This window comes from Lontra canadensis, unplaced genomic scaffold (assembly GCF_010015895.1).
Source record: "Lontra canadensis isolate GAN:19392208 unplaced genomic scaffold, GSC_riverotter_1.0 scaffold118, whole genome shotgun sequence".
Taxonomy (NCBI): Eukaryota; Metazoa; Chordata; class Mammalia; order Carnivora; family Mustelidae; genus Lontra; species Lontra canadensis.
The window spans coordinates 1,050,237-1,062,651 of record NW_022631112.1 but is presented as its reverse complement, the minus strand read 5'-3'; the positions used below and the strand labels follow the sequence as shown (position 1 = coordinate 1,062,651).

Sequence of the window (12,415 nt, the reverse complement as noted above, 5' to 3'; positions counted from 1 at the left end):
GGCTGTCAACCGTTTAAGAGCGGAGTGCCCCCTCAAACGTAAGAGAACAAGAAGCTTCTTGATTTGTAAACTTGCACTCATAAATACAAACCTTCAAACTGGAATACAGGGCCTTTTTCAACAACCCTTTTCAACAGTGATACACAGTATTCTTCCCTTTGGAATCAGGGCTCTTACACAGAAATGTACTAAATAGCCATTTTCCAAAGCAAGACAAGAGTCGAGAATAGGTATTCTGTATCGAGAGGCTAATACCGCCGCCGCCGGAGAGCGCAGGCGCGTCAGGATCGCACAAGGATCTTACTGAGGATGGCGTCGTAGTAGGGACTGAAGACCATCTTGTTATAGTTGACCAGGCGGACAAATTTAATAGCAACTTCCTCCAGCTCTTTCTGAACTGGACCCAATCCCCCAGGTACCGTGGGCAGTGGCTTCTGATGACCCGAGGCAAGGTAGCTTTCTAAGAAGATCAGGATTCGGGAATCTGTGACAGAAAAGAAGGCAGCTGGTTGCTTCTGGTTCAGGGTGACTTTGCAAACTTCTGATTATGCTTCAGTGTTTAGCTTAGACATCCCTTTTCCGGGGAAGTCCTCCCTGCCCACCCCGTGGACCAGGGGTGGACCAGAGCATGTGCACTTCCAACATTTCCCTTCCTGCTCTAGACCGTTAGGTAGAAGCACGCCCCCCCACCATCCCACACCCCCACACCCCACAGCACAAAGCCTGGCAGGAGACCCGGCCCCAGGAGAAGCTCAAAATCCATTCGGAAAGGAAGAATAAATGTATGAATCAATAAAAGGAGACTGCAGTGTTGACAGGCTGAGGAGAAAGACACCCGGAGACCACCGGGAGCCACTGCTGAAGAGCACCTAAGAAATGGGGCGGGAGGGAGGGGGGAGGTAAAGCAGGAATTACAAGTTCAAAAATGAAAAGAGGAAAAAAAGAAGATTCCAGCATCATGGGTCTGTGAGCTTTTCCCACCAAGCCCACACGTAAGCGGCATGAACTTCCCTCTGTAACGCCTCCAGGGGCAGGCCACGGAGCTGCGGGCATCTGCGAACTTGTACGACTCTGAGGAATGACACAGGCCGATGCTTTGTAAGCCCCTCCTCTCCGGGCCGCTTCTGCCTGTCCTCATCAGCCGAGAGAGCACCAAGCCACACTTCTCGCAGATTTTCTCAGAAAAGCAGCAGGGGCGTCTATATTCATCAGGTTCTTTCAAACCGCACGCCCTCCACTTGCCCTGCGGGACCCTTCCTGCTGCACATGGCCTTCGCCCTTCGGACCCCAGTACACAGTGACAGAGCAACTGCAGACCAGATGGGTCCCCTCACCCCTGTCCCCAAGTTAGTTTGGTTTTCTAAGGTTCTCAGAGCTTGAAGCCTCACGCAGAACTGGAGATGCTCACAGCATCCCGACCCCAGGACTGGTTTTTAGCCCCAGGTCTGCGATCAGCTGTTACTCAAGCCCAGCACGGCAGGACATGGAGCCACGGGTTAGCCCGCGCGCTGCTCACCGCCTTCCGTCCTCTCTACCGCGGTCACTAACACTAATCCTGATGGTCCTTCTCTCTGCAAGAGGCTCCTCCTGAGTGACCCACGGACGACACTGGGAGCGATGTAGGGCTGGGGTGAAGTGATTTGGAAAAAACTGTCGATTCCTGGAACTTCTTCTGTAAAATATTACTTAAGGATAGAAAGGAAGTCACCGAGTTAGGAGGAGACTCAGGTCACTGGTTCAGCCTCTGTCCAACCTGAAATCAGTAACCGCGGGTCATTCAGCTTTACCTTGAAGCCTGCTAACCATTCGCTGTTGCTCTGCTGCACGCCTATTCACTTTCATAAAGTAGCTAAAGAACGACTTCAAATTTAAGTTATACTAAAGAGAAATAGTTCTTAAAATTAGATGAAAAAAATGTTTTAGAGATTTATTTGAGAGAGCGAGTGAGCAAGTGCAAGGGTGGGGAAGGCAGAGGGAGAGGACAGACAGCATCTCAAGCACTCTTCCGTGTTGGGTGCGGGGCCCAACTCGGGGCTCGATCCCACAACCCTGAGATCATGACCTCAGCTGAAATCAAGAGTCTCACACTTAATAGACTGAGCCACCCAGACACCCCTAGATGAAAAAAATTTTTTTTAATTTTTAAGTAATCTCTTTACCCAACGTGGGGCTTGAACTCACAACCCCAAGATCAAGAGTCACATGCTCTGAGCCAGCCAGGCGCCCCCAAATTAGGAACACTGTATTCTTCGATCAACCAGTGAACAGAATTTTCCCTAGTGCTATGGCTGGGATGAGGAAGAGTAACAGCCAGCACAGAAAGCTATTTACCAGCAGCTCCTCTCTAGCGAGTACTTGCGAGGGGCTGGGTTATTCTGGTAAGTGCTTTATGCACCTAATGCCCTGTGGTCCTCCCAGCAACCGCACAGAGCTGTCGGTATCATCTTTTAGAGATGAGGAGCCTCAGGCATCGGGTCACCCGCTTGGGCCACAGCGCCGGTGCTCTTGAGGAAAAGCCCTGCTCTCCTCCCCTCTCACGGCACATCCCGAGCACGTCCGAGCACATCACAGCAGCGTGCCGAGGGCAGGGGCTTCCCCCACCCAGCGACAGTCTGCAACAGCAGCAGAGTGTCCCACTGCTGTACTCCGTTCTGACACAACGTGGAGGGAATGTCACAGCCCAGAGCCCAGGGGCTCAGTCCCAGGAGGCTACACCCCGCCCCCATTTCAGAAGCTAACCAACTGCAAGCAGTAGGTCCCCAGGAACCCCCCAGCTACAAACTGGAGGGTCCCATGACCTCCTCCCCTTTAGATATTGATTATTGGTTAGAACAGCTCACAGCACTCAGCGAAACATCTCTGTTTACTTGCTTATTACACAATAAAGGATTTGGATACACATGAAAACCAGAACAAAAAACACAGAGTCCTGAGGGCAGGCGCTTTTGTGGAGGTGGGGGTACACGGCCCTCCCATTATGTGCAGAACCCAGACGCTCCCCGAACCCTGTACTTCTGAGATGTTTATGGCAGCTTCATCATGGGCATTTCCAGAGCTTTTCTCCTCTCTTGGAGCGGGGTGGAGGAGGCTGAAAATTCCAGGCTTCTAATCCTGGCTTGGTCTTTCAGAGCCCACGCAGAGTTGCCTCATTAAAACAAAAGATACTCCTATCACCCAGGAAATTCCAAAGGATTTAAGAGTTCTATGTCAGGATCCAGGTCAAAGACCAGTCTTAGAACAAAAGATGCTCTTAGTGCTCTTATCACTTAGGAAACTACAAGAATTTTAGGAGCTCTGAGCTAGGAAGGGGGCGGGGGTGTGCAGAGACCAATACTTCTATTTTTTGTTACCTCACGTGCTGGAGCAGGGCTCTGAACAAACCCTGTGATTCCAAAGTCAGAGCCCTCAGAACAATGACAGCAGCCCCGTCACTTGTCCAGAACTCTGGGTTGCCCTCGCCGTGGTGATTACTCACTCCCTCCTCACTCATCAGCACTCATAAGCTACCAAAACCTTCTAGGTTTCTTCAGAGGGGCCGGTCCGCCAGCCCCTCCAAGGGCACATCCCTGCTGCCCGTCTTCCCCCCACAAACGTACCCATGATCCTGCGGATGGGGTCGTCAGGACTGGCGACGGCCTGGATCTGGCCCTTGAGCACGGCCTCCTTTTCCGTGGTGAAGGGGGTGAGCCCGCACAGGGCCAGGCAGCTGCTCACCTCCAGGCAGACCTTCTCCCCGATGGTAGTCAGGGCGTCCTTCAGATGAAAGGAGCTTGAGTACAGAAGAGAAGAGAGAAGGCAGGGAGGAGAGGGCCAGTAAGCAAAGTGCACATCCACCCAGCTCAGGCCAAGTAAGAGCCCGAGCCCTGGTAAGAGTCATGATCTGAGTCAGTGCATGGACTGTCATGTTCAAAGAGAAAGTCGAGGACTCTCTTCCCTGCCCTCAGCCTTCCAGGCTGTGGAAACCTGACTCAGGAGTCCCTCTCTCTCTCTACTAGAAAGAACATTGGGAAGGAAAGGGCTCAGACTATACCAGCGCTAACAACCCCAAACCCAACTTCTTGCTAGCATCTGTGTGCTGAAACAATCCTGCAACTGCCTTACGAGTACCCTGAATCCCGCTGGGGTAACACGCAAGAACCCAGAGTCAGGGAGCTGTGGGACAGAACGGGAAGAGAAACTTTTCATTAGATATCCTTCTGTCCCTTTTGATTTGTGAAATATGGGAAGGTATTAACTACTTTAAAAGAATGAATAACACTGAAATCCCGAAGTTAAAAAAATGAGCACCTTGATTTTCCAGAGCCCTTGGGCTCTCCTGGAGTATCTGTGGGGAGTCCTCCTGCTGGTGGGTTTCCCGTGAGGCCTTTGTTCTGGGCCTAAACCCTCTGTACACCAGGAGTCATGGGCACAAATGAGTGAGCCCGGGGACTCACTGCTGGTACCAGCTCTGAGGGTACCAACCCAAAAGCCAGTGTGGACACCGCAGGGCTGGACCCCTGTATGGAAGCCCCACACAGGGCCCCTCATCGGAAGCTCTAAACAGTAGAGAACCAGGTCTGCTGGGAGGCGGGGAGGGACGGACGATGTGGGGGACAGACCTCAGTGACGTGCCAGGGCCTCAGCTCAGCAAACCCCTCCCGGCCTCAGCCGGCCTGTGCACGCACCCCTGACCACACCCAGCGCGGGCAAGCTCTGCGCGAACTCAGCAGGAAAAGGCCTCCGTTTTGTAAGGATGAGAACATGTGGGGACATCCTCCTCAAGGAATCCTCTGAACCGGGCCTGGCAGAGGCCGTATTTACTTCGAACCAGTAAAACATATCCTGTGGGCCGTGAACCACATGGACCTGACGGGCCATCTGGGCAGGAGCAGAAATTGCTTGTGGCCTGGCAACTTGGGGAGACGTCGCCCACTTCTTAGAGGACCTTTCCCAGGGCTGTGCCACCCAAACTCTTAGGGGGCCGTGAGAGCAATTCAGTGGGTAGCAAGCAGTATTTTTGTTTTTAATGTTATAAGAATTTGTACTAAGCATGGTTCGGGTCAAGTTTCACTTTGTGAAGTTTTTACTCCGGTTACAGTGTACTAGGTCACAGCAGAAAAATGAATTTCTTCTGGTGGGTCTTGCTCCTAAACATGTGAAAGCCACCCTCCTAGAGCCTCGTGGACCCCAGAACTGACACTAACGCTGTTCCTAGGAACCCGAATCAGTTCTGCTGGGGGGAAATAAAGACAGCAAGGTTTCCTCTCCAGTCCCAGAGGGCAGCCCCGGGGACCCCGCCGCCCCCAGCACCGGGAGACACCGCCACCGTCTGCTCTCTGCCACCGCTGCCTCCCAGCCGTCCCACAGGGGCCACTTACGGCAGATGTGTATCTGTTAGCAGAATCTTCACGATCATCTTGAGTTTCTCAGCAAAGTCGGCCTGGCTGGAGATTCCTGGGGCTGCCATGCTGAATGTGACCAGCAACACAGCTCCCAGGATGGTGAGGTGCTCCAGCTGCAGCTGGAGCTCTTGGAAGCGAGCCTGGTCCATCAAAACGGTCTGTAAGGGATGCGACAGAAATCATCCCTGAGCGGGAGATGCAAGCCAGCCAGCAGGGGGCGGTGGGGCCATAGCCCCACACGTGCCTCCACAGGTTCCCTCAGAATTTTCCAGTCCTTTGAGAGCTTAAGGGAGTCAGGCGTGAGTCATCCTTCCCCTCAGAGCTGCTTTCTCCCTAGGAAGGCTGCCCTAGAGCCCACTGAGAACCCGAGGCAGACCACCACTGAAACGCAGGATAACCTCACGCCAGCTTCTTCAGCGGCCTGAGCCCTGCACAGACCAGGGATTCTTGCCTCTCGGGAATGTCCTAAAGATGGAAGGCCATGGATCTAAAGTGGGCTGGCGGAGCCAACACTCAGTAACTAGGAGTTCTATCGTTAGACAGGAAAGAGTAATGAGATACGGGGCTAGGATGACCAACTCACCCTGGTTTGTCCCAGCTTTAAAACTGGAACTCCCAAGTCCTGTGACCTCTCTCCCCGCCAACACCAGTCCAGAGCAAACCAGGCAGTTAGGCACCCCAGCCAGAGCCCCGGAGGGAAGGAGGGGAGAAGCTGCTGGAAGGGAGAGCCTACGTGATTCACCTTGGTGTCCCCCTCACTATATAGCACAAAGGAGGCCCCCTCAGAGTTGGCAAGTGAATGAAGAAAACAAAAAAGAAACCGAAAGTAGAAAAAGGAGGAATGACAGAAAACAAACCAAAGCCACCCAGAAAGCAGTGACTGAGTTTCTCCGACTGCATCCCCCGTGGCAGACATCCATGCGTCCTACCAGGTCAAAGTGCCCTGCGTAGGATAAAGGAAAGAACACACTGGAAAGGCTGACGAGATATCCCTTCCGATGGGAGTTTCTACAGGTAACCCAAATAAATGTGAAGGGCCAGTTTTGCTATAAGAAACAGGCCCACCAAATCAAGACATTAACAATTTAGGGTCTTAGCCTAGAGCTCTTCTCAAGCACTGAAAACCATCTTTAAGATTCAGGATCCTGGGGGCACCCCGGTAGCTCAGTCATTAAGCATCTGCCTTCCTCTCAGGTCATGATTCTGGGGTCCCCCTGCTCAGCGGGGAGCCTGCATCTCCCTCTCCAGCTCCCCAGTGCTTGTGTGTTTGTGTTCCCTCTCTCGCTGTGTCTCTCTCTGTCAAATAAATAAATAAAATTTAAAAATCCTAAAGAGTCCGGATCCTCTGTTAAACAAAGATGCTTGCCCAGACTCAGCCTCTTCCCTGACTTCACCATGTTACACAGCAGCATCTGGCTTTGTGCAGGACTGGGGTTTAGGGTACAAAACATTTCCAATGATCAATCCTGCGGGTAGACATTGGTGTCCAACGAAAACAACATCTTCCCCACAGCAGTATTTTAAAAGAAATGTCAGTCTGCGAACGGCCCTCCAGGTGAGAACATGTCACCGTTCGGAAAGGGGCGTCCCCTACCCTCTCAATACCACACCCTCTTAAAGCCTCCTTTGGCAAGAAACAGGGAACTCAGAGGCAAGAGTGAAGCCGTGGGCGTACAGCGTCTTCAAAGGAAAAATAAGGAACTTAGAGGAGAAAGATTTAGAGAAGTAGCAGTTTCTGAGGCTAGAGATAAAAACCCCAAGTGTCCTCAAAAATGAGGCGGTCTCCACACCAAACCAGCAGGTTACAGACAAAAATGGGAGAAATCCCTTGTTTATCATCTTCTTAGTAAGAAGTACTTATTGTGAAAAACCTTTATGGTTGGTTTGTTTTTATCCTGCACATGGAATGGGAAGTAGTATTTTTTACATAAAACTGAAACGCAACATCACTGTTATGGGTTTAATCAAGTCATGTAAAAACAGGACAGCAGCTCAGCGGCACACACTGGAAGGCCCGTGTACCGCTGGGGGATGGGGAAGTGGTGCAGCTGCTTGGGGTGCAGGGGTGGGGGTAGACAGTTCTTGGGGAAAACTCAGTTCCTCTGAGTGTGAAACTTCAAGTCACCACGTGACCCAGCAATTCTCATCCTAGGTATTCACCCAAGAGTACTGCAAAGACATGCCCCCCTGCTAAAATGTGTACACAAACATTCAGGGCAGCACAGTTCACAGTAGCCAAAAAGTGGAAACGACCCAAACGTCTGTCAACTGATGAATGACTCAACAAAATGTGGGACATACGGTGGAGTGTTGTTCGGACTTAAAAAGAAAACGCTGACCCACACCACAACACGGGTGAAGCCTGAAGACAATCCACTGAGTGAAAGAAGCCAGACACAAAAGGACAAACACTGTAGGATTCCATTCATATGAGGCATCTGGAATTGTCAGATCCAGAGACACGAATTACAATGATGGTTGCCAGGGGCAAGGCGGAGGGAGGCAGGAGGTGTGTTTAAAGGTATTTAAAGAGTTTGAGGGACGCCTGGGTGGCTCAGTGGGTTAAGCCTCTGCCTTCGGCTCAGGTCATGATCCCAGGGTCCTGCGATCGAGTCCTGAATCGGGCTCTCTGCTCAGCTGGGAGCCTGCTTCCCCCCACCTCCCCGCTCTCTCTCTCTGCCTGCCTCTCTGCCTACTTGTGATCTCTGTCTGTCAAATAAATAAATAACATCTAAAAAAAAAAAAAAAAAAAGAGTTTGAATTTGTGAAGACGGGAAAGTTCTGGAGAGGACAGTGAGTAATGGTGGCCCAACCATAAGAACGTCCTTTACGCTCTGAACTGTACACATAATGATGGGAAATCTTGAGGCGCCTGGCTGGCTCAGTTGGTGGAGTGCACAGCCCCTGATCCAAGGGTTGTGAGTTCGAGCCCCACGCTGGGCGCAGAGCTTACTTAAAAAACTAAAAAGAAAAAAAAAAAAGACGGTATATTTTGTATTACGCATATTTTGCGGTTAAAAAATACAACTTCCAATCAAAAAATGAAGCACTCATACATATGACATGGATGAACACCATGCTCAGTCTAAGAAGCCGGACACAAAAGGCCGATAGTGCAGGATCCCATTTATACGAAATGTCCAGAAGCGGCAAATCCATAGAGACAGGAAATAGATTAGTGGTTGCCACTGGGGAGGGGAGTGGGGAAAGGGCACAGGGTCTCTTTTTAGGGTGATGAAAACGCTTTGGTCCTCTAACTGTAAATTGATGAAAACCCACCGAATTGTTCCGTTTAAAAGGGGACATTTTCAGGTAAGAGAACTGTATCATCGCAAAACTTATTTTTTCAAAGTTCTGCCCCACAGAAAGAAACGAGCAGTTAGACCGCTCTGCAGCACCTACTTCCGGGAAAGGTCTCCGCAGGTGGTCCCATCTCAGAAGCTTCAGGTATGCATAATTCTGGACAGCCACAGGATTTGGCGTGGGGCCATCCCCAGAGCCGGCCGCCCCTCCCCCAGCTGGCAGGGCACTTTGATACTTCTGATTCAGAAGGTCCTCTGCAGCTTCTTCCAGCCACTGGGTGACAAAGTCCAGGGAATCTGTGAAAAACAAGGCCACCCACATTACCATGACACTCAGGAGGGACACTTCTTGGAATGGCTTTAGGGAAGATCATCCTGAAGGTGTGGCACAATCATCCTGAAGGTGTGGTATATACAGAGTAATACAGAGTACAGACTTTGGAACCAAACAGAACTCGGTTTAAATCACAATATTGCCATTACCAGCTAAGGATGATCAGATTCCTCCTACAAAGAGATGGACACCACCACCTGGTAGGCAGTTCCGAGGATTAACAAGATAGTGAATACAAAGCACACAGCCAGGCCTGGCCACCTACAGCCGTCCGGAAAACGATGGCCCTCACCCCCACCCCGACCACCGCAGGAGACAAGGCAGAGGCTCTGAGGACTCCAGCTCAGGTAGATGCAAAAATTCTTGCCCAGACACAGGAGGAGACACAGGCGAGAGTCTCCCAGTATAAAGTATCCTCCGCATTGAAAATGAGGCCTTTTCCTTGTCTGGATCTGAGTCTCCCATCAAGCTCGTTTGCCTTCAACCTCATGGGAGGGGAGCCGTGCCGCCCCTAGGACGCGGCTTCTGTGGCATCCGGAGCACCACTGGGAGGATCGCGAGTGTCTTTCATCTGCCCCCGGGTGCTCCCTCCTTTTCTAAGCTGAGAAATGCACCAGGGATTCTGAGGGGGCACAAGAGAAAGACGAGGTTTTTATCCACACGACGGGAGAAGAAAATCCCTCTGACAGCTCCTGGAACACGCAGGAAGCACCGGTGTAAACGCACGAGCAGCGCAGAGGTCCTGGTGGGCAGCCATGCTGTCCCTTTAGCCTTCTGCAGGCGGCACGCTCTGTAGTCCCCCAGCTTGGCCATGTGAGGAGGCAGGGGGCGTCTGACCGGCACAGGGGCCACAGCAGCAGCTCCTCTCTGGGCCTTTGGCTGCTGGCACCGGACTCGCACACTAAGGCTCTTTGGCCTGGAAAACTGGCAGCCTGGATACCTCCTGAGGACAACTCTGGTGAGAAAATCAACCAGGCGGTCAATCCATTCTGGTCAAAAATTTCTCAAAATCGAAGTCCAGGGGCACCTGGGTGGCTCAGTGGGTTAAAGCCTCTGCCTTCAGCTCAGGTCATGATCCCAGGGTCCTGAGATGGAGCCCTGCATCAGGTTCTTTGCTCAGCAGGAAACCTGCTTTCCCTTCTCTCTCTGCCTGCCTCTCTGCCTACTTGTGACCTCGGTCTGTCAAATAAATAAAAGCTCTTAAAAAAAAAATCGATAGGGCACCTGGATGGCTCAGTGCATTAAGCCTCTGCTTTTGGCCCAGGCCATGGTTTCGGGGTCCTAGGATCGAGCCCTGCATCGGGCTCTCTGCTCAGCAGGGAGCCTGCTTCCCTCTGTCTCTGCCTGCCTCTCTGCCTATTGTGATCTCTCTGTGTCAAATAAATAAATAAAACCTTAAAAAAAAAATCGAGGTCCACATCCATAAACTGGAATTTAAAAAATAGTAAAATAGTGGCTCACGGCAGGAGGGTTATGCGAGGTAAGGCCCACGCCCCCAACCCACGCCTTGTGTATGTGCCGGGAACAGCAGCCGCTCTTCTCCCAGTACAGTTTCCTCTGCTCGCCGCTGTCCTGACCCCTTCTGGGCCTGCTCGGCCTTCTCTGTCTGCGTCGGGATGCGCACCTGCTCTGGCCAGCAACACAATCTAGCCAGAGACCACCATTTTCTTTCTTAACCACCCCAGTTAGTGGCTAAATGGAACTCATAATAAATTGGATCCAGGGGCGCTCAGTTGGGTACGCATCTGCCTTCAGCTCAGGTCATGATCTCAGGGTCCTGGGAATTAAGCCCCATGTCCGGCTCCCTGCTCAGCGGGGAGCCTGCTTCTCGCTCTGTTTGCCTCTGCCCCACCCCCCGGCAGTGCTCTCTCTCAAATAAATCTTTTTTTTTTTAAGCTTTTATATATTTATTTGACAGTGACAGAGAGAGAGAGAGCAAGAGTACAAGCAGGGGGAGTGGCAAGCAGAAGGAGAGAGGGATCATCAGGGATCATGACCTGAGCCAAAGGCTGACACTCAACTGACTGAGCCACCCAGGTGACCCTCAAATAAATAAAATCTTAAAATAAATAAATAAATTGGATCCAAAGACTGTAATTAACCAGGACTATCAGCTGTCGATGCAAAGAACCCCCCCAAAACCATCCTAGAAATGCAACACAGCTTTGCATGCTATAGTCCTACTGTACTCCTGCAGTCATCTGAGAGGTTTATGAAAATGAGACTTTTTCTGGGTATAAAACCAGAAAGATTTTCTGCATATAGAACGGAGGCAAAGTAAGATTTCTTCCTGTACCTTTGAGAGAGGGGTAAGTGAATTAAACAGTCACAAGAAGTCTGTCATGTTTTAAAAATTAAGGCCAAGCATACGATTTACCCCAAACTGATGTTTTCATTAAAAACCTAATTTAGGACTTCTTGGTTCTTTTAAATTTCTTTTCTTATATTCTACTTCTGTTTCTCTTGTTTGTCCATTGTCAAGTCCAAAGTCTGGTACTTTTCGATCTTGAAATCAGAACACTCCCATACAAAATTTGAGTTTTATTTGGCAAAGAGTGTCGTTGTGCAACCAGCTATGGCCCTGAAATGGAGAAAGAGTGCAGGAGCCACAAAGCATTGGACATACTTGGCTGCTTCTCCAAAAGCTGTTGAAACTTCTTCCTTTCGTATTCCACGGACTGCTGCATGAGATGCGGCCTAATGCTAGTGATGGCAAAGTTTGCCATGTCCACTTTCATAAGGTCCAGCACGGAAAAAATTGCCCTGAAAGAAAAGGAAGAAAAGCATTTAGAACTGGGCACGTGTCAAGGAAGCACTGTCTTGGAGGAAAGAAGGCAGCAGATTTGAGAGAGGCTTTTCTTCTCAAAAAGGGCAGCAAGTAGATCAAGAAAAACAAATTTAGCGGGGACGCCTGGCTGGCTCAGCCGGTAGAGCATGCGACTTTTGACCCTGGGGTCGTGAATTTGAGCTCCACATGGGGCAAAAAGATTATTTAATAAAAAATAAACATAAGGGGCACCTGGGTGGCTCAGTGGGTTAAGCCGCTGCCTTCGGCTCAGGTCATGATCTCAGGGTGCTGGGATTGAGCCCCGCATCAGACTCTCTGCTCAGCAGGGAGCCTGCTTCCTCCTCTCTCTCTGCCTGCCTCTCTGCCTGCTTGTGATCTCTCTCTGTCAAATAAATAAATAAAATCTTTAAAATAAATAAATAAATAAACAAACATAAAATAAGAAAAATTTAGAAAACACAAAAATTTAAGTAACAGATTAAAAAGACTAAGGTTTTTTTTTAAAGATTTTATTTATTTATTTGACAGACAGAGATCACAAGTAGGCAGAGCAACAGGCAGAGAGAGAGGGGGAAGCAGGCTCCCTGCTGAGCAGGAGAGCCTGATGTGG

At 50.5% G+C, this 12,415-nt stretch overlaps 1 protein-coding gene across 6 annotated transcripts in view; it reads right to left on the bottom strand.

Annotated features, from left to right (window-relative positions):
* Positions 1-12,415, bottom strand: part of TCP11L1 (t-complex 11 like 1) — a 35,035-nt gene continuing 22,620 nt past the window's right edge. For 4 of the 6 annotated variants that reach the window (XM_032841004.1, XM_032841006.1, XM_032841008.1 and 1 more), the window contains 5 exons: positions 11,644-11,780; positions 8,784-8,980; positions 5,358-5,539; positions 3,597-3,769; positions 282-484 (listed from right to left, as the gene is read on the bottom strand). In XM_032841004.1, the coding sequence (XP_032696895.1) occupies positions 282-484; positions 3,597-3,769; positions 5,358-5,539; positions 8,784-8,980; positions 11,644-11,780 (892 nt within the window). Of the gene's footprint in view, positions 485-3,596; positions 3,770-5,357; positions 5,540-8,783; positions 8,981-11,643; positions 11,781-12,415 lie in introns of all 6 variants that reach the window. The other 2 variants (XM_032841009.1, XM_032841010.1) reach the window with 1 other exon arrangement.